The sequence below is a fragment of the Rhinolophus sinicus genome, linkage group LG07 (assembly GCF_036562045.2).
Source record: "Rhinolophus sinicus isolate RSC01 linkage group LG07, ASM3656204v1, whole genome shotgun sequence".
NCBI classification, from domain to species: Eukaryota; Metazoa; Chordata; class Mammalia; order Chiroptera; family Rhinolophidae; genus Rhinolophus; species Rhinolophus sinicus.
Window position 1 is genome coordinate 49,609,230 of NC_133757.1, and position 21,837 is coordinate 49,631,066.

The 21,837-nt window shown below is 50.9% G+C and overlaps 1 protein-coding gene across 3 annotated transcripts; it reads right to left on the reverse strand.

The window, feature by feature from the left end:
- Positions 1-220: 220 nt before the first annotated feature.
- On the reverse strand, positions 221-17,933 carry DNAJB12 (DnaJ heat shock protein family (Hsp40) member B12). 3 transcript variants are annotated; one of them, XM_019745864.2, is made up of 9 exons: positions 17,703-17,933; positions 10,523-10,703; positions 9,127-9,272; positions 6,788-6,973; positions 6,590-6,669; positions 5,486-5,595; positions 3,874-4,046; positions 3,166-3,311; positions 221-1,963 (listed from the first exon to the last, which is right to left on the reverse strand). In XM_019745864.2, the coding sequence occupies exons 1-8, from the start codon at positions 17,833-17,835 to the stop codon at positions 3,190-3,192; spliced, it is 1,131 nt and encodes a 376-aa protein (XP_019601423.2). In that variant the 5' UTR covers positions 17,836-17,933; the 3' UTR covers positions 221-1,963; positions 3,166-3,189. The 3 variants fall into 3 exon arrangements, with proteins under 3 accessions (XP_019601423.2, XP_019601420.2, XP_019601419.2); XM_019745861.2 differs by having other exon boundaries at positions 3,160-3,311; XM_019745860.2 differs by having other exon boundaries at positions 3,214-3,311; positions 17,703-17,932.
- Between the last annotated feature and the right edge of the window lie 3,904 nt (positions 17,934-21,837).

Genomic DNA, 21,837 nt, shown 5'->3' on the forward strand with positions numbered 1-21,837 from the left:
GGGACCCCAGGGTCCTGGCTTAATTGAGTCCCTTACCCTTTACCTGGATGCAGTCAGCCCTGGACAAGTCTTGTGACCTAAGTGGCTGTCAGCTGGGACAAGGGGTAAGGGGGCCATTCAGGCTTGTTACCAAAAACTCCCTGTAGGATGTCAGTAGCAACAGGTGCTTTTGACCCCTCACCCTCGGTCCCCTTGCTCAATGCAGACCCGCCACAGCCAATCACATAATAAACATATTTATAGATGTACAATTTCAGAATTCTAATTCAAGAAATGCGGCATCTCAGGGGATCCTTTAGGATCTATGTTCTTATTGCACGTAGCTCAACCTGTCTAAAGACATGGGCGGGGTGGTGGTGGCAGAGCACCAGGCCACCTCGCGGGCGCTCAGTTCTCTTGTTCAAACCAGATTTGACATTTCTTTACCAAGCTTCCTTTCCCAGCAAGATTCCTATTTGTTAGGGGACGTTAAAAAGAACCAGGAAAAACTCGGGGAGGATGGTCATCGCCTCCTGGCTTGGGGAAGTAAGGCTTTGGAAGATGGCAGGCTCAGTAACACCCACTGCCAGAGGAAAATTCAGGAAAAAACAGTAATTCCAAAAGACCCAGTTGAAACTGTGGGGATAAATAAAACCTCCCTCCCTTCCCCTGGCAGCAATGGCTGTTTTGAGGAAAATCCTCATTTGAAGATGAGGATAAGAAAACCCTTCTTGTTCAGGTGCATCCTTTGTCCAAAGTGCAAGAGAAGGCTGGGTGGCGTCTTGTCCATGGAGGGCGGTGACAGAGGTGCCCATAGGCACGGACTTTCTTCAGGAGTTGGCTGTTGCCCGGGGGTCCTGGGTAACACCTGGCTGACTCTTGGAGGAAGAGCCTTCTGGAGACCTTGGTGCACGATTCAGGAAAAACCAGTGGCAACAAGAGCTGTGCCCTGTGGCACCTATAAGGCAAAACTCACTTAGGGACTAAGGGGGGGACATGGCTAGGCAGAACCTGGCCCCCCTCCCAACCTTGCTGTTCTCTGCGGCAGGCGGTCAGAGGGCTCCTGGGTACCAGGACAAAGAGCCGGCCACAGCTTGAGGTGGGTGGTCTCACCACAGAAGGCAGTCTGGGGCCTCTACATGACAGCACTCACCTGGCACCCGGCCCTAAGGCCACTTTCTCTCTTCATAGCCTGCTCCCCTCCAGCTTAACCATAAACCTGGCAACTTTAAAAAGTTTTCTACAGATTTATACTATCATGATTGCTGCTGCCATCAAAAACAGGCTGGGGCTGAGGGGAGCGTTAAAAGCTATGACCTAACTGTCCTTACGCCGTCAGCCGTGGCTAACGCCTAGCTGTTGCCGGACCAGGTTGCCTCCCCCAAACAGTCCTCGTTTTCTAAAACACGGAAGAAATCAGCTAAACAACTTAACCAAACCCCTGCATAGTTTAAAAAGTAGACTATGTATATATATCTTCATATATGCTATTTACATATAAATAGATATATATAGCTATACACGCATCTATAAATTACATTCTCTGGAGAGTTCTTTCCTCCTCCTCTATGTCCTTGGCCAACGCCTCTGACTAGCTTCCACTGAGGTGACTGGTGGTGGCTCCTGGGAGGAGGAAGAAAGGCAGTGGGTGCCCCCTCCCCCAGCCCTTCCCACAGACATTTGCTGCAAGTTTTACATTCTACTTTTGTTGCCATGGTTTCTGTATCCTAGGAGAGAGCCGATGTGGAGCCTGAGTCTCTGCCAGCCATGGGAGGAAGGGAAGCAGCCCTGTGGCAGGTTTTCCTGTTTGTCTTAAGAGCTTTCTGCATTTACTAGGTGAGAGAGAGGGCAGCTGTGTGGCGTTCGGCCTCCAATTCCATTTTAATGTTTTTTTTTTTTTTTCTTTTTATGTCTTTTCTTAAATATACAGTCCGTCACCTTGGCTCAGTGCATGTCACCAAAAATTCTCCAGGGATTTCATGGTCTGGGGAGGAGAGTGGTAACAGTTAGCTAGGCGGTCATGTGCCCAGTCTCTAACTTAGCCCACACGAACAAGCAACCCTCCCTGCCGCTGTCCTGCCAGCCTCAGCTGCACCAACTGCCCTCCTGTGGTCTGCTGCACTCTCCTGGAGGCATAAGCACATAGCCTCAAAGCAGAGAATCTGTACCTGGATCTCCGCCGAGGGACACAGGCAGAGCGGTGGATAGGGTACCAACACAGAAAAGAACCTTTACCAGCTCTGCCCACACTCCTCTGGGCTTGGTCCAAGTTGTCCCCTCTGGCAAATGCTGGAAGCAGAGCCCACAACCCACACGTAGGGGTAAAGGAAGCAGGGAGCCTGCTACCAGCAACTTTCCTTCCCCCCCCTGCCCCACCCCTTCTGTGCTGAGGGCTTTGCACAGCACAGCACAGCCCTTTGAACTCATGACCTTCTGTTCCCTTCCTCAGACCACAGGTGAGATGCCTGGGCAGGCCGGATACCTGTGGCTTCCAGGCTGCCAGGTGCAGGAGAGAGAGAGAGAGACAGAGAGACAGAGAGAGAGAGAGAGAGAGAGAGAGAGAGAGAGAAAGGGAAACAGACAGAGTCAGTCTCTGGTCCCACCAGAGGGAGTGGTCCGCAGGCCTCTCCTGCTCCCAGCCTCTTGGCTCCCTCTGCCCATTGTTAGGCTCCAGTCTTGTTCCATTTCCTACTGCCTAGAAGGGCAGAGGAAAAGGAAGGGCTCTTGGCCAACTGTTTCCACATGGTTCTCCCTGGTGGGGAGTGCATGTGGAGGCTATCTTGGGCCCAGTAATATGTGGTGGTCTAAATATCAGGGCCCAGACAATAGTCTGCTGCACTTGGAAAAGAGCAGTGGGGACTTGATGGCTGGAGCAGACCAAGGAGGCACAAGTGGCTCCTGGCAGCAGCCTTGGGCTCCCCCCACTGGCTCTTGCTTGCCCCACAGCCCCAGAGTCAGGGAGTAGGGTGGGTGTGGGGTGAAGAGAAGGGGCCTGAAGCAGACCTCAGTTTCTAAGTACGCCCCAGAGCTGCCCCAATTCTGCAGAACGGAGGTCAGGCTGGGACAAGGAGTCTGCCATCATCACCAGGCTCCCTCCTTCTCTCCCCCCCACCCTCCTCTGCCTCATGACCAGGACCAGAGCTGCCAGGAGTTGCAGGGCAGAGAGGCCCTGGCTCATACTTGGACCTCGGTAGGGTGGCTGGCCCAGGACTATCCATGTAGGGAGGCCTGCACCTCTGACAGTCGGTTACAGCTTGGGGTGTTCATCTTCTGTGCTTTGTGGTACATGTCTGTGTCGCCGAAGTAGCGGGCCCGGTATAGCAAGCCTTCCTCTGCAAAGCAATGGGACAGGGTTAGGATATGCCTGGTACCTCCTGAAGGCTAACAGGGCACCTGCCTGGCCTGTGGGGATAGGAGGAAGGCTGCTACAGGCCTAGGAGGTGGGGCAGAGAGGGCTTCCCTTTCGGGAGGACCCCGAAAGAGCAAATATTATGATCCCAACTTAGGAGAGGGACAGAGGCCCCTTTCTACCGAGTGAGGGTGAGGCCAGCCAAGGTAAAAACCTGTCATCCTGGTCAGATCTCCCCAGGGTCTCACAAATAAGAGCCAGATGTCCAATCAGTGGATGATCAGGGGATCTGCTCCAATCTCTGTCTACATACTTACCTGCAGCCAAACAACAGGCTGATTGCAGTGATTTGCAGGAACCTAGAGGAAATCTACAAGTGGCCCCTGGCACCTGGCCCCAGGGAAACACAAGGGTGGAGGCAGCTCTTGGCTGGGAGGTGGCTGGCGCAGGGCAGTGCCAGGTGCGGGGCCCACAAATCACTGGGTGGGCGGGGCTTTCTCCTTCTTTGCTCTCAAGCTCTGTGCCCCCAACACATGCCCACTCACTTTGCTGCTTCTCCTTCCAGCAGTTGTTTCGGAGGTTGGCGATATAATCATCTTCCACGTTCCGTTCAACTGTTTTCAGGCTGGAGCCTGTGTACTCCTCAGAGAAGGTGTCTGCCACGTAGTAGACGACGTTTAGGTGGTCAGTGACTCGCTTGTGGACGTGGCCCACCGACCTGGCCAGAAATATACCAGGCACAAGGTGGGCACGGGTCCCAGGCCCAGGACAGCTCTGGGGATGACGAGGCCCGACAGATGCCACACAGGCCACAGAAGTAGTTGCTTTGCTCCCAAACTAGAGCAAAAACGTGCACACGACCCAAGGTGAGGGACTAAAGGCAGGGTGTCCCCACCTTAGAGTGGTCCAGCCCATGGCAAGCCCTTCCTCAGGCTCCCTGCTTCCTACACTGTGGACTCGGGGCTTTGGGGAGAAGCCCCTTTCTGAGGCTCTGGGCAGGGCAGTAGGGAACCTGGACTCTGTTTCTGATAAGCTCCCTGTGCCTGTTTCCTCATTCATCCCCTAAGCCAATCCTTGCCGAGGGCCTTCCTGCCTGTCCAGGAGCTCCTAGTCTAGACTTAAGAGAGAGGCTTGGGAACAAAATGGCAGAAAAGAGGTTGTATCTTTCCAGCTCTTGGATTCTGTATTCCAGCTTCAACAGCAGGCTTACGCGCTGTGGAAAGGAACCTCAAAACACAGACAGGAGTCAGTGCTCTGGGGGCGACAGCCCCTGCCTGCCCACTGCTGCCTCTCCTTTCTCCAGCTGCAGAGAAAAGGGCTGGCATCAGGCCACAGCGAGCCTGTACCCTGTGCCAGCTGGAGCAGTGGACCGACTCTGCCCCCTGCTGGCTGGGAGAGATGCTGCCAGGCTCCCAGGCCTCTTGGTGGGAGCAGAGCTGCCACCAATAGAAGCTGAGCACCCACACTATGCATCAGATACTAGGTTAGGTGCTGACACCTTAAAATGTGCTGACACCTTAAAAGGTCAATTAACGTGCGCAAATTCACTACTGACAGCTGAGACCATATATTCATACAACAAATATTGTTGAGCTTTTCTAATGAACCAGGCATTTCATATGTATTACTTAATTTTCACAAGCAGGTAGATGGCGTTATTTCCATTTTATAGATGAAGAAACCAAGGTTCAGAGAGGTTATGTAACTTGCCCAGCGTCACACAGCTGCTTAATTTGTAGAGGAGCTGGGATTCAAAGCCACTCTTGTTCTGTCTGACTCTAGAACTCTTGTTCTTTCCATGACCCCGTGGCCCTCTCCCCAAACACAAGAGCCTCTAAAGGTTCTTATCTCAAGGTCAGCAGATAAGATGGGGCGGGGGAGGAGTTAGGTCATGAAGCCTGTGAAATCATATGCAAAATTGTGTGTATGTGCACTGTTCCAGGCGATTTTCATTGCATTTTCTTAGGGGCCATGATCCTAAAAAAGATCAAGAACCTCTGCTCAAAAGGGGACATATATTTTCTTGATTCTAAGCCAGCTTTCTGCATTATGATCAAGCATCTGTAGGACGGGAGGGAAGGTCCCCAATGGTGGCTGAGACTCCAAAGTCCCCATTTGCCCGCCACCCTAGCCTGGCCCCCAAATGCAGGTACTCACGGTCTTGGGCTCAGGCTGTAGGGTGGGCTGGAGACCATGAGCTGGCTGAGAGCTGACACGAGGATCAGGATGAGGATGGGCATCAGTTGGACAAACACCCCCAGCCCGCCCTGGAGGGAAGAGCCAACGGTCACCTACGCCAGACCTGGGTGGCGGGAAGCAGCTACCATGCAAACAGGCCATGGCACCACTCGCTCCCCTCCCGCCCGCAGGTTCCCCAAACATAGAAGCCTCTCCACCTGCCAGCTTCCCTAGATAAAAACAGAATAGCAACTAGTGTTAAATACAGGAGGAAGGTGGGTATATACATTTGCTTGTGAGAGAATACCACCCCCCCCAAAAAAAAAAAAAAAAAAAAGAGCAAAAGGTGGCTGCCTCCAGGAGAAATGGGAGGCAGGGCTGGGGGGAGACTTTTACAACATAAACCGTTTTGAACTTTAAACCATGCAAATATATTTAAAAATTGCCAGTTAAAAAAATGATAAACATAAATTTGTTCACTGTGTGACAATCTGTGATTTAAAAACTCTTCTGTATGTTACATACACACACAAGTTAAAAAAAAAACATAAGGCCACACTGTCAGAGCTAAGGGGAACCCCTCTGTCTGCCATAATTTTAAATGCTCTGTAATTGTCCACAGTATTTTAGTTTTAGTCAGCTAGCTGTTCTTGGGCATTCAAAATATGTTTGAAGCATTGCTGTCATAGCTTTTGTATACATTTTTGGGTGCTGAAAAGAAGAGTCAGCACCTATATTGTCCTTCTTTACAATTCTCTCCTGAAACTTAACTTTCCACTGCTTGGAAAATGTTACTTTGGCCTATGAACAAATGAACTGCACAAAGGCCATTCACACTTCAACCTGTTTGTAGGTGGAAAACATTCTGCATTCCATTCTCCAGCGCTAGAGGCCATCAAATCCCTACTCCTTCCAGCGGGCAATGTGGAGTGTGGCTCCCTCTGGTGTCGCCCAGCGGAATGGCAAGGGAGGCCCAAGATGGCTCCTTGGCTGACAGTTGTGGGAACACTGCCATCACTGAGTAGACAGCTGGGCATGTCACTACCCCCGCCCCCTGCTCTCCCCAGCGCCTTCCTCACTCACGTCACCCTGGTTCTCCCTGCGGTCCTGCCTTTGCTGGTAGGTATAGCGCATACGGCCGTTGCTGTAGACATGGACGTTACCTGGGGGTCAGAGGGACGAGTCAGGAGTGGGGATGCTGGGAAAGGGAGAGGCTGGCATCCAGTCCCCCACCATCACCCCCCGGGGTGACATGGCTGTGGGGTGGGTTGGGGGACTTACTAGATGGGAAGCCACCGCCAAAGAACATGTTGAAGAGGTCTTCAGGGGAGATGTCAGCCTCAAAGCCACGGTGGAAGTCGCCATGCCCATGGCCGTGCCGGGCTGCCTGGCTCTTGTCATCACCGAATTGGTCGTACTGCTTCCTTTTCTCTGGGTTGCTAAGTACTGCGTATGCTGTGCCAATGGCTGGAAAGGAGGTAGACAGGTCAGGCCTGGGGAATGTTGGAGATATGTGTGGAGGCTCCCATGGCAGCCTAGAGCTCACTTCCTTCAGGTACTTAACTGGTGCTTTAGGAAGCAGGAGTCCTTGGGGCTTGTCGGGAAGCTTGGGTGTTGGGCAAGTGTGAGGAGGGGGACATGCAGGAATACCTCTAAGCGAATCTGGGCTGGGGAGAGGATTAATACCCAGGCTTCTTGCTCTCTACCTCATGACAAGAGTTCAACTTTTTCTATAATCGGGCCCTTTGTAGGCATTATCTTATTTACTCCTACCGTGTTTCCCCGAAAGTAAGACCTAGCGAGACAATCAGCTCTACTGCATCTTTTGGAGCAAAAATTAATATAAGACCCGGTCTTATATTATATTATGTTAGATAAGACCTGGTCTTATAGTAAAATAAGACTGGGTTTTATATTAATTTTTAATATATAAAAAAGATGCATTAGAGCTGATTGTCCAGCTAGGTCTTATTTTCAGGGAAACACGGTAAGCGCAACCTCATCTCCATCTTACCAATGAGAGAACTCAGGCGAACAGAGGTCAGAGCACTGATGCTGCAGAGCGAAAAATCAAACCCAGGTGTGTCTTGCTTCGTCTGCTTTCTGACCTTATGAAAACCATCACCCACCAACCACCCCCTCGCCCACTCCTCTCTCTTGAGGTGCTCAGTGGGATGGGGCGTTTCTTTCTGGAGGTTATGTAATTTGAAGTCACAGTGCAACATAAGGGCCAAACAGACATATACTATCCCGTTGTGAAGTGGAAGCAGCGGGAGGGGCCGGGAAAGGCCAAATCCCGGGTTCTAGTTAAGGTTCCTCCACGACTGGCAGTGTGGCCTCGGCAAGGAGCCCTCTTTTCCCTGGGGTCCAGGTCCCAGCTGCTGTTCCTCTTCTTGGCCCTGGGGCCTCCCTAGTAGAGCTCCCCAGGCGGGAAGCCTGTGCCCCAAAGGACCCCAACTCGGGCCCTCCTGAGTCTCTTGCTCCCTCTCAAGCAGCCCAGTGTCTCACAGGAGTGGGTAAGAGCTGCAATCCCTGAGAATAAGAATGTCCCTCCTCCTTCCCTTCTGACAAGGCCCCAAGGCCAGCTCTCGCCTGTCACTGCCTGTCAGGGCAGGCTGTAGGCAGAGGTCAGGGCTGGAGAAACATTAACTACAGCTACCCTGCCTTCCTCCTCCCCTTCTCCTCCTCCCTCTGGGGCTGGCTGGCAGGCAGCAGGGGACGGTGTCTGCACACTGCCCCATGCAGGACCCACCCTAAGCAGCCTGCAATGGAGCATCTGGGGTGGGCCCCCAGAGACAGCGCACCAGTTTTGGGGGGGGGTCTGCTCTGCCACCTGGCTACGGTCACAGCCCCAGGACTGTGTAGCACCCGGCCTGGGCCAGGAGGGGCTCGTCACTGTGCTACCTTCCAGAGGGAGCTGAGCCCCTGAAGGTCCCAAGGAGGACAAGGTGGGTATGAGAGATGTGCAGTTGTAGTGCCCAGTAACACAGGGTGGCGCAGTCTGTACACGTGGGCTCAGTCGGCGCAACAAAAACACAAGCGATTCAAGGGCAGCTGATGATTTCAGTGAGAATGAAACACTTCTCCCAGAACCAATAGGCCCTGAGGTCAGAGAGCCAGCCAAGGTCCCTGCTGCAAGCCTTAGGGGGTGTGTGGGTAGAAAGAGATGGAGACATGTGTAGAGGGGGTGGGGTGCGTTGGCTGTGGCTGCTGGTGCCGAGGAGGCCACCAGGCCAGATGCCCCTGACCTGGGGCTGCCCAGTTTCTCACCACAGGGAAACTGTTGCCAAGATCCCAAGATGGAGAAATGCATCCAGGTGTATCAGGAGCACGGCTGCTGCCCCTCAGTCACTGTGCGGCCTCGGAGAAGCCATGGGTCCTCTTTTGCCTCAGCTCCCCTCCTGCAACCCCCAGGGAACAAGAAGGGGAGGCAGGAATGGCGTTATCTGACCTCTGACAGACTCTGTGGCTAGTGGTGGCTACTAGGACCTTCGTCCTAGGAAGTCGCTCCTGAGCTGGCAGAACTTGGGTCCAAGACCACTGCCTGGAAAAGCCCCTTATTTCCTCCCAAACACAGGAGATCAAAATACCGCAACACCAGGAAACCAGGGCCAGCTTACCTTTGAAAGCTTCTGTGGCACCAGGTGCATGGTTCTTGTCTGGGTGGAATTTGAGGGCCAGTTTGCGGTAGGCCTTCTTTAGGTCTTCATCGGACGCCCCTCTGCTCACCCCCAGAATCTCATAGTAATCTTTACACTGCTTGACCCTGGGCGAGGGAGAACAGCGTGGTTGGGGAGCGTGACACTGGCCCAGGGCTGTGAGGTGGGCCAACAGCAAGTGGCACGGGCACACAGCTCTGCACAGGCTCGGGGGCCAAGCTGTCAACCTCGGGAACCAGGGAGCCTCAGAAAGCTCCAACTAGGATGGGGGTCTGAGCAGGGCCCGGCGGAAACACCAAGAACACATTTAGATTTGGGGGGGGGGTAGGGGAACAGCTGCTGTGTTTGCCAGGCATCACTGCCCCTTGCCAACAGTACCCTCAGAAGTCAGAAGGGCTGTCAGTCAGGCGTCTGTCCAAGGACAAGTGTGTCCCCAGCTCGGCCAGTGTCTCCTCTCCTGAGTGGCAATCTGAGTCTTGAGTGGGCAACATTAAGGCCATGGCAGGTGTCTATTCACCCCATCTCGGGGCCCTCAAGACCCTGTTTCTCTTCCGTCAATTCTTACTCCTGGGATCCCTGGAGACCCTGATTCGTGGCATTTTCCAGGCTTTCCCAACTCCCCACAATGTTTCTATTGCCTACAACTGATGGGCTCGTCTGGTCAAAATCCTTTCTGGTCAGAAAAATGTAAAAATGGCATATGCTCTTATGGCAAACTGGTCATGCTAGGTCACAAGCAGGCTGAACCCCAGTCCTGAAACTTGTTAATATCTTCACTAGCAGCCAAGACCAGGTGGGAATGACCTTGGAGGGATCCCGGGGTTAGCTTTGTGGGGAGGCCTGAGAAGCCCTGGACGCACCATCTCGGCCTGGTAGTGAGCTGCTCAGCGCAGGGCCTGACCAAGCCTTAGGCATAACTGCCTCTTGTCTCCACTCTACCCCACACAGGCTCTGGTCTGAAAGGGTCTTTGTTGCGGGTGGGGGTGTGGGTTGGGGGAGAATCTGGAGGGGGAGACCAGGCCTCATCTCAGTCTGACAAACAGAGCTGTGTAAAGAGGCCAGGCCCGCCTGTCCAGCAGGAGAGGAAGCCAGCAGTGTCAGCGTTTCCAGCCTCTGCTGTGGGCTGTCTTGGTGGGAGGGGACAGTGGAGCCCTGATTCCCACACGGTATTCCAGGGCTTTGTGGGAAATAAGGATTGGGACCGGTGAGCCTGACCACTTGGACCTCCTCCATCTTCAAGACCCCCCTAGGGCCCATCCAGACCCCAGGCAACTGTGAGGTGGAGGAAGGCCGCAGGAAGCCTTCTCTTGACTTGAAAACTTCCCCCCACCACCAGACCCCGGCCCCCGCCCTCTACCTTTTCACGGCTGCTACTTGTTCTGCAGTGTAGCCTTTGGTGCTCTCTCCTCCTCCGGCTTCGCCATTGGCTGAGGGGGTGTTGGACCCACCTGCTTTCCTATGGGTTGTATGGGTCTTGTCTGTGGGTGGGGGTTGCTCACTGGCAGACTGTGGTTTCTGGTTGAGGGACTCGATCAGGGCTGTGTGAGGCAAGGAAACCATTCAGGGCTCCGGCTCCAGTAAGGCCATGTGCCCCACCCGCTCACTCTCCCAGCAAAGCCGAGAGCTCCTTCCCTTGAGCCTGTGAGGGGGCTAGTGCGACAGTCGCCTGCTCTCTTAGGAACCAGTCCTTAGGAATCAGCAGGGGGATATGTAGGTCATTTTCAACTCAGAATGAAAACAAACTATTTTTTTTCTTTTGTCCTGTTCCCAAAAATAAACTATTAAGCCTTCAGATTTTTTAAATCCCAAAGTAGTGTGTGCAACAGCCATCCTCTGTTAAAAGCCGAAATGGGCGAAGTACCCTGCAGTGGGGATCCCACTTAGCAAGACCATCTAATTCAGCTGGGATTGGCGGGGAAGGATTTATGGAGGCCTTCGCTTAGCCATGAAGAGGAACAGGGGCAATGATTTGCCCTGGAGGGCCAGGGGTGCTGCGAGGCTCGGGAAAAACATCTGTTGTGCTCACTACTTGCTATTTTTTAGTTTTCCAATGGCTGGCTTACAAATGTCCTACTTCAAAGTTCAGAGTCTATATAGGGCATTAGCTGTCACCCTCAGGATGGGTCATGGTTATTCATACCCAAGTCCTTGGTTCCTGCCCCTTTGATAACAGCAGGCTCAAATGTCTGGCAGAAGTCCCCTGTGCCCATTTATTTCAGGAACAAAGTCAGTTCTGAACCCCTCACCATGCCTGGGGTCCAGTGCCCTGGGAAACCAGGCATCTGGACGCTGCAGAGAACGGAGGACACCTATATACTGAGGACGGACAGCAGCATAGCCGGTGTCCCCCCTCCCCCAGCCTCTTTCAAACGTGCCAGGTGCCCGCTGGGCTCACGGCACTGTGCTGGGTGTCAGATACCCTGTGCTGCGGCACACCTGGGTCTCACCCAAGGGGCCTGAGCAGGGTTTGCTGGGAACAGAACACTGGGACTCGAATGGACCACTGTGCCCTGAGCCACTGCTGTCTTAGTTGCATCAAACTCAGAGAGTCAACAGCTTGGAAATCTACACACAGGAGCTGCCAGCCGAGCGTGCCCCACGTGAGGGAGGTGGAAGGGCTCCTGGAGCAAACCGAGAGGGCACTCTGAGAGGGGCAATAGTAACACGCGCTCACTATATGTCAGGCAGGCCTGGACACAGTGCTCCGCGCGTGTTAGCTCGCTTAGGCGTCACGACGGCCTTCGAGGGGGTCTTATTACCACCATCCCCATTCTAAGGAGGAGCTGTGTGCTCCAGCAACTGGTTCGTGGCTGCACAAGCTAGGTAGGCTGCACTTGAACCCCAGGATGTCCAGCTCACGGGACCTTGCTCTTAACTGTGCTACTGTCCCGGGCCATACAAGTCTGGGAGGGGGAGCTTCTCCCACAGTCATTCCAAGTATAGAAGAGAAGTTAAATTCAGAAAGACCCAGGTTTCAAATCTCGGCTCAGCTACATCCTAACAGTATGACCTTGGATGAAATCTTCCTCACAAAGGGGGTGTGAAGATGAAATGAGATAATGTGTGAAAGCACCTGGCACAGAGACCAACACAGAGTAAAAGTTCAATATGAGTAGCTGCTAGTATTTTGACTTGGGACGATGAACTATCTGGCCAGGAAGACGAGAGGACCCCAGGTGCTGGGGTCTGGGGAGCTCCAAGGCTTAGGAAGGCGAAGTTTCAGTACTCAGCAGGCTTCGGACCCAGTTATAACCGTGACATTTCAGGCTGCCCTATATGCCAGGTCCATGCCAGGCATCAAAGGAATGGCAAAGGAGGAAACCAACAAATGAAGAGATGCTGATCAAGATGGGACAGAGGGAGGAACCTGCCTTGTTGGGTTTTTTAGGGCTTTTAAAAAAGTTATTTATATTTCTCTGGAAGCCCCAGTGGTCCAGGCTGAGTTGACAAACCCTAAGGATAACATGACGAGCCATTCAACTGCTATAGACACACAGGAGCATCAGCCAGGAGAAGGGATGGACTCTTTCCAGTACTTCTCAGGGAAGATTCTGGAAGCTTTTCAGGGCAATTATATGAAGTCAGTCACTCTAATTTCCCTATGCTGCAGAAAGAGAGCCCAAAGGGGAATAGATGTGCTCTAGGTCACACAGAAGGTTCCTGCTTGAGTTGGCAATGAAAGATTTCTGGTTGCTGACGAGTAGGTCTCTGCTGTGGCCTGAACACCTCCCTCTGCTGGGCCGTAGGACGTGACTACCTCATCCTGACTCACTGTTACATCCCTAACTGGCACACTGGCTGATAGGCAAATGTCACAAAGGAGTAGGAGATAGAACAGCTTAATGTGGCTCTGGAGTTAGACATAGCTGGGTTCAAATCCTGATTCTGCCCCTTCCCAGTAAAGATGGCAGACATTTAAAAAGAAAGGAAATTGATGGAAGAAACCTAAGCTGGGGTGGGAGAGGTGGCAGCTGAGGTAGAGGTGAAAGCACTTCTATAGCCAAAGCCCCTCCAACCCAGACTGCCTGGGTTCAAACCTGGTTCTGCCACTTGCAGGCAAGGTTATCTTGGACAAGTTAACTGAGCTTCTCCATGTAAAACTATCTCCCTCAAGAGAGTTGGAAGAGTAAGTGAGTAAATGCATATAAAGAGCTTAGCACAACGCCCAGCAAATATTAAGTGTTGTCTGATCCTTTTATTTCCAGGCTCTCTCTATGTACCTATAGTACTCACAGTGAGTCGGGAAAGCGAGGACAGAGTAGGGAAAGTCTTGGACTGGAGCTAGACAGTCTGGTTCTTGTGCTAATTAGTCACGTGGCCTTGTCAAGTTATCGAATTCCTCAGTGAAAACATGATCCCTGCCTACACAGGGTTGCTCTCAGTGAAATCAGGTGAATGGAAGGGTTGAGCACACAGTGAGGGTCATGAAGGTTGACTGACTTGCACGGCCAACCCCACTGCGGACCTCACCAGCATGAGAACATCTCTCACTCCTAGACCCTGAACGCCAAACTCTCTCGGCAGCTCGTCCTCCGCTCTGCCGTGCGCTGGCCTGCCCAGCTTGGCCTTCCCGACTTTGCCTGGACCCAGAGCTAGCCATATCATAGAACCTCAGGCAGCCTGAGCTGCAAGATCCTTCAGGCCAATGCTTTCTTTGTACGTGGGGAAACTGAGGCCTACAGATGTTCTCATCAGCACACTGGAAAACCTGGTACCTTCCACCATTGTTGCTAAGCCTCAGGCAAAGCCAATGGCTACAGAGACTGCCAGGCACTGGATAGAAATTCCCAGACGGGGGCTGACTGGCTTCACTACCCCGCCCTGTGGCACCCCTGCTTGGGGCCCGCCTACTGCTCCAGGTATGACCACCCTGCCCTTGCTGCCTCCCCATCCCACCTCCCGCAGCACGAGTTTCAAGTAGCTTCACACTCACATCCGTTTCACTGTAAGGTCCCTCGGCCCTTCAAGGTTGCTTTGAGCCTCCTCTCACCTTTCCCCTTCCCTCTATCTGTCCTGCCACTTCTCCAAGACCAATCTTCCACCCATGCTCTGGATCCCTCCCTTTCATTTCTCAACTTGCCCTCTTTCCATGTGGCCTCTGCCACACCTGACAGTGCTGCTCACCAGCTTGACACACTGCTCCACGGCGACCTGGCAGCTGCCTCTTTCTGTTGTGGCTCCATCTCACTCTGTGGCTAAGGACAGATGTGGCCCATGGGTGAGCAGCAGCAAGCTCCTCTACATGTTCCACACGCCCACAATGACTTCAGCCAGGCACGACTCCAATGCACTCCATCAAATGGAGACCAGACTTTCAGCTGGAACCTGGAGCTCTCTCCTGAGCTCTAAGCTGACAGCTCCTTCGGAACAAGCCACCAGCACCACCTCACACTCTGCCCATCTCTTCCCATCCATGTTATTCAGCCTTGGTTTCTTCCCCCTCACATTGGCTTGGATTCTGAGTCCCCATTTCTCCTCAGCACCCCTCTTTCACAAGGCTTCGTACCTCCTGTCCAATGACCGTATCTTCCTCCAGATTGCCTTATCTCAGGCCCTTGTAGCTCCTAACCTACTTAGTACAATTGTCTCCCAATTGGTTTCTGCCTTGAGTCTCTCTTCTTTCTTATTAATACTTCATGCTGTTGTCTTTTAAGAAAAATACCTTTATCTTATTCCTGCCATCAAAAACTTCAATAGTGGGCAGCCCGAAGGCTCAGTTGGTAGGAGCACGAGCTCTAAACAACAGGGTTGCCGGTTCGATTCCCACATGGGCCAGTGAGCTGTGCCCTCCACAACTAGACTGAAGGACAACGACTTGGAGCTGATGGGCCCTGGAGAAACACACTGTTCCCCAATATTCCCCAATAAAACAAACAAACAAACAAACAAACAAACAAACAAACTTCAATAGTTTTTTCACTAACTGCAGAATAGTGAATATCTTGGCCTAGCAGGAAAGGATTTCCACAATCTGGCCTCATTCTACTTTCCAAACTCAATCTTCTCTATACTCAGATTACTACCTCTAAAGCCTCCAAATCTTGCTACACTCAATCCCTTCTCCAAAACCGCTTACAACTTCCAGCCTCCATGTCTTTCTCCCAGGATGCCCTTTTCCAAGTCTCCTACCCTCTTCCAAAGTACAGTTCAAATGCTGCCTCCTGTCCTACTCCCTGAAGCCTTCCCTCACCGTGATCTACTATTATTTTTATGTTCTCACTACAGCACTCACTCTGCTGCTTGTAATTCAATGTTCAGGAGATTGTTCTCCACACCCCCCTACCCCCAGCACTCCCTTCTACCTCACCAGACTGTGAACCCATGGAGGGCAGGGACGAGATTTTTCACGTCCATCCTTAAGTTCTCAACATCTGACACTGCTTAATTTTTGTTTCATCACCGTCATTGTTTTATGGCTTACAATATTATTTTTTCTGTGATTTGTCTCCTTCACTAGATTGTAAGCTCCTTGAGGCAAAGGATCATGTCTTACCAATCCTGCTATACCACTTAGCACCAAGCAGAGGACTTTGCAAACAAAATAAAAGAGTTGGTTGCTCTGCATGAGCATCTGGAATGGGCTCAAACCTCAAGTGTAGACAACATTACCTAGTATTTTTCTAACCCAGATTTCCCCATCCCAGGCTTCAATTAACCCCAGATCCGTGTCAGCTCAGTGCAGGGCTGTAGATGGCACAAGATGACATCTTATGCCATCTACAGAGAGGCATGAGGTATGTACTCTTTCCAGGATATCACAAAAGTGACAGATATGCAGCCATTGACTTCCGCCTAAGGAAATTTTGGTGTTGAGCCCCAGGAAGAACATGCGTCCAAGTCCCTGGACGAGCCCAGGAGGCCTGCGGACAGGAAAACCTCTACAGGCTATATTGTTACCATCCTTTCTTGGCTGCCTGATGCTGAGCCCCCAGAGGCATCAGAGTCAGAATTCTGAGAGCTGGAGGGTCCCTACCCGACACTGCTCTCCTTTAACACAGTGTGATTCATTTCACAGGGAAGTTTCTTCAGCAGGTTACCTCAGTAGTCCTGGCAAACGCAGACTGAAACCCTGTCTAAGAGAATGCAAATAGGCCAAGAGATCAACATGCAGAGTCAGGAGGCAGGAAAACTCAGGCATTCCAGGCCACCTCTTCTGCCAGCGTTCCCCTTTCTCAATTTCATAATGTGGGCAAGGGCAGTTAGGAGGCTGACTGCTGCTCTTCAATTTCATTTTTATTTCTGTGGTAAACATTACAGTTACAGAACTTTCCAATTTCTAGCTGTGTAATCTTGAGCAAGTCCCTTGCCTCTGAGGTTTTCTTCATCTATAGAACAGAGATAAGGATCTTTGCTCTGCCTCTCAGATAGGGCAGGCTCAGTGAGAAAACGCATTTGAAAGAGCTTTCTAAACTGAAAAGCCCTATGGGTATTACTGTCATTCACATTATCTGTGACAATCCTTAAATTTTCTAGGCAAGTAAACCCAAGCTCAGGAAGATCACAAGGTAGCAGTCAGGATGAGAACCCAGGTCTTCTGATTCTGAGTACCTGTTATATGCCAGGCGGTTGACTAAGTGGCAAGTGCAAGCACAAACCCTGTATCTTTAATGGACCATCTCTTTCTCCCCTCCAACTTGTATTAAGAAAAACTTCTTTGAAGACTTAAGTTAAAGAAAAAAAGGCTTCTAGGGTGCAGCGAGATGCTGAGTAGTTGACACTTCACTATTCCCTCCCTAGTTTGGAAGGCTTCAGTCCAGGGCCGCATAGAGGGACAGCCGGGTGCTGTCCAGCCGTCCATATGGCCAGCTACTGAAGGACTCTTGGGGGAGAGGGTGGGTGGGGTGGCTGAGGCTAGCGTCTCCAACAAGACAGTTCACTCCGGATCTCATAAATGGGTGAAGAGGCTCCAAGAGGGAGTGAGTGAAAAGCCGGGTCTCAGGGCAGACTGTCCGAGGTGGTGGTGTGAGTGGTGTTTGGGGGTCGGTGGTGGGGGAGACAGGCTCTAGTTTGGGGAGGGTGGTCCCTGGCCTTCGCTCAGACGTGCAAGGCAGTGAAGACATGAGGACGCCTTTGCAGGCAGTCCGAAGATCGGAAGTTTGTTTTCCCTCTCTAGAACCCATTCTCACCGTCAGAAAAGTTATGTTTATTTTCCTAAACTATAATATTTCCCAGGCCGGCAACTGGCCCTGGGGCACCGAATGGCCCCTTGGGAAAAGTAGTTCGATTTCGCTTCCAGGTAAGTTCCCTTCGCCCCGTCTGCCAGTGCCTTTCATTCTTGGGAACTCCAAATCTCAGAGGGTTCCGCAAGCACCGGGAAAGCTGAAGTCGCGGTGGTCCCTGTCATCAGGTGTGCAGCATCCCGGAGAGGCGTGAGAGCGAAAGACTACACCTCCCAGGAGCCACCGCGCAGCTCAGTGCGCAAGCGTAAACGCGCCTCGCCACCCCTCCCCCTCCTCTAACTGCTCCCGTCGGTCCGTTCCCGTATTCCCCCCATCAGTTCTAATGTCCCCTCAGTCTGACCGGCACCTCACACTCACCGCGAACTCGCGGCGTCGGATACAGTCGCTGCGCTTTCTCCAGGAAGCGGAGCGCCCGGTCGGGCTGGTTGCTCTGGATGGCGTCGAGGGCGATGGTAATACAGCGCTCGGCTTCATCCTTGTTGGATTCCATGGCGGAACCAGAGCACGGAACCAGGGAGGGGGAGGCCGGGCGAGCGAAGGGCTGCGCCAGCCGCCGACGCGTTGCGGGGCAGGCGGACGCAGGGTGATGACATAAACCCTCCGCCCCTTCTTTCCCGAGATTTGAGCGAGGGCGGAAGCGCTACCGTATGTCTTCTAAGAGGGTGACGTTTAAGAGGTGTTAAAGGTGTAGCCCCACATTTTTGGAGGCCAAAGGGATATTATATTTAGATGTCTTAAAATTAAGTACGCTTGCACGTTTTCGGTAGTAACTATGCATTTTAGACGAATGTCATTTAATTATTCATTCAACATATTTATTGAGAACCAACTATTTGCCAAGCCGGGCAGGCAGTGGTGAACAGAACAAAGCCCCTGCCCTCATGGAGTTTACATTCTAGTGTGTGTAGAGGGGTGAGGAGACATGCAATAAATAGACATATTCAGATAGTGATAAATGCTATTAAGAAAAATAAAGGAATAGAGAGTGGGAAGTTTTATTTTAAACGGCCTGATAAGAGAAATCTCTCAGAAGCTGTTGTTTTAACAGAAATTGAATTCAGGAGAGAAAGCAGGTATTAGGCAGAAGGAAGAGCAAATGCAAAGTCTCTGAACCAGGAACTTTCTGATAGAGAGTATCCTGGTGGAGAAGAAATCAGCCCCTCCTTAATAAGAGAGTCCTACACTTAGAAAAAGTTAAGGTCTTCAGAAATTGACAGGTCCTTAGTATGTGTTAATGGATAAACACTGGGACCCCTGTCACATAACCTCTCTGAGGTTTGTTGCCCTAGGACTGCAGTATGTCCAGTCTTCCTCTCCCCCGCTGTTGATACAAGAAATGTCCAAACCCCTAGAGAATTTTTCTAAGAGTTTATTTGAGCCAAGTTGATGACACTGCCAGGAAGCAAGATCTTAAATGCTCTGGAGAATGACAGTTTGGGAGTTTCTTTTATACATTTGGAATTTGGGAGGGAATGTAAGGAAGATTACATGAAGGTGGGAGAAAGCAAGGCAAGGATTGGATTACAGGAGAGTTAACAAGGTTATGTGTTCTCTTAAGGGTGTTAGCTTCCTGGCGGTCTGAAAAAGAGGCATTTCAAGGGTGTGTTAACGTCGATGCACACAAACAGTGGACAGGGCAAAGGTAACCTTTTTGCTAGGGAAGTTACAGGCCTGAGGCATGACTACCCACCATAACCTGCCCAGGTAGGAATTTATGATCAGATCTTCCTGTGAGGTTACTTTCAGTTAGATTTACTACAGTGTCCCTTTTTCGTCCACATTGCTAAGTATCATGAGGTTCTGTTTTTCCATTTTCTGAGTCTCACGAGGCCCCTCTTCTCTGGGTGATGACAGGTACTTCACTTTGTGAAGAGGTACTCATTGTGTAAAAGGCCTGTCATTTCGTTGTGTGAAGGAATTGGACGGTGATTGTCCAGCTACTGGCTGGTGAGCCCTCCTTTCCCCAAATGCATATAAATGACAAGATCTTATTTAAATTTTGAGGCTGTAGTTAGTAATTTGGCTTGGTTGGCAGGGCCTGGAGCAAGCACTGAAGATCTGGAGAGGCAGGCTGAGTGTGTATGGTAGGCGCTCTTTATTCCTGTTTTTGCATACTTCTCCTCCTCTCCCCTCTGCTGCTGACCTGGGTCTCTGAACTATTTCAATTCAGAAAGGCTTTGTTTTTCCAGAAGGGATTATAAACTGAGCCTGAAGGGTCTAACCAAGCCTCCTGTTATCACTTTCTACCTTTTTTTTATAGATCTTAGTCAAACTGGGAATGTTGTTTGTCCTCAGGCAGTTTGACTTGTCAGTCCTTCTCAGTCCAAAGGCCAGGAAGAGAGCCACACCTGCTCATTTCATGTTAAACGTTATGGTCCTTGGTCTATAGTTTTTGTTTAAAACTGGAACTGGTATGCCAGGTTGACCTGAAATTAGTTTCTCCTTGATAGTTCTTGAAATCAAGATGTTTCGATTTTGATCAAAGGAAAAAAATTGGAAACTTCTATCCTAACTGGAATCATGGTATTTGTCGGAGGATGAGGCTCAAAAAGAGACAAAATTCTTAATTGCCTCTCCAGGTACCCAGAAGTCACTGGGAAAATGAGTCTTTAAGTGAAACTCAGCATCTCCTCCTTTTGCTCCAAAAGCTAAAACCACCCTTGTATTAGGTGACCACTAGCTGCCAGATTTCTTTTCTGGGGACAGTCTGATCTTAGCACCCTTTCATCTTCTATTGTTCCTCCCCATCGCTATAAGATACATTTCGCCCTGCCTCTATCTGTCTCACCTCCTTAATTATCTTTTCCATCTGTCCAAGTCTAACTTGTTCTCAAGGGCTCAGCTTAAACTGTCTTCCCTGTGAAGAGGTAGAATTCATAGTCAGATGTCTATTCTGAAAGGCAGGCACTGTGTAGAGCTGTAGGGGTTCAGACATGCACCACAAATAAAGGACAGAACCTGACATCAGGGAGCTCACAGTCTAGTAAGGTAGATAGATATTGAAAAAATTAGGGGACACTGTGGTAAGTCCAACAGTGGGATTGTGTGAAAGCCCCAGAGGAGGCTCAGCATAGGGAGCTGTTGTGTGTGTGGGATAGAAAGGCTCTCGGGGAGATGACATCTGAGCCAGTGTCCTTCTCTGAGAAAGGGCCTCCTCCTCCATGAGCTCTCGCTGCTTTGAATTCCCATAGCACTTAGGCCTGGCTCCTCTATGGACGCTCCCTTTCCCTGCCTCGCACAGCTGGCATACCTGTCTCCAGCTACACCAAGATGGAGATCTTGCCTTCACGTGCTCTGTGGGCACAGGGCCTGATACCTAATATGAACTCAATATGTATTTGTTAAAAGAATAGAATAAATGAATCCCAGAGACAGGTTTCTCTCTCCCCACTTTATCTGGAGTTTCTCTGAGCTAGCCTGAGGGATAAATTCCTTCCTAAGCGATCAAAAAGAATCTCCAAGTCAGTGGAGTATCCCCCACTTCTTGTCCTTTGCTCTTTTGCTCCCTGGCTCTCCCGTGTCCCTTGCTGTCAGATGTGACCCACCAAGGCCTTCCTTCCAGGAACTCCAGGCTCCAAAATTGCTCCCTGAATAAACTACTGTTATTGATTCAACTATGGTCTACAGTGGAATACTATGCAGCTGTGGGAATGCTGGGAGGCTGTCCAACATACGCCTTTTTATGTAAGCTTAATTTTGGAACCATGTGAATGTTTACCTATGTAAAAAAAAAAAAAAGAAAAAGGAGAGAAAACCTAAATCTCACAATGAGGATGGTGAAAATTCACCCAAGAGTTTGATAGGTAATTCAGTTTTCAATTTGAGCTTCAATAAATTATTTGTTGAACAAACATGAATACTTCCCCATAGCATCTTTGGATTTTCAGTTTAGTCCTTTGCTTTCTTTTCTTTCCGTAGAGAAGGAGCTCTCGACACTTAGGGAGGGCCAGACTGGAGACTGGAAAGGTAAGGGGACAGGGTACTTGCCGTCCTTTCTCCCAAACTTGTCTGTTTCATGGATATCCCACCAAGTGCAGGTTCTTTGATTCAAAGTCCTTTTGCTTTGATGGTCTCTAGTCCCAGCTTCCTTTGGGGAAGAATGTAGCTGGTGTTTGTATTTTAGTTGGGAAACTGACTCAGACTTATGTTCATGGTCAGTTGGTCTTGAAATTGGGAGAACCCAGATTTTCAGGAGATTCCCAAACCATATTTCCACCCTAGACCTCCTTTCTGGGTCCAGATTCTTATATCTAACTCCCTTCTCGGTGCTTCCACCAGGATGTCTCTCAGGCACCTCAATGTGTTAAAAAAAAAAAAAAATAGCCTCCTCCTCCTCCACCCAAACCTGGTGCTGTCAGCTTCCCAATCCCACTGAAGAGCATCACCACACACCCAGTCATCTGAACAGAAATCTGGGTTTCATCCTTAATGATTCCCTCTCCCTTAATGACCATTCCCTGCTCGAGCAGGGAGCCCCTGCGCTAAGCCTTCT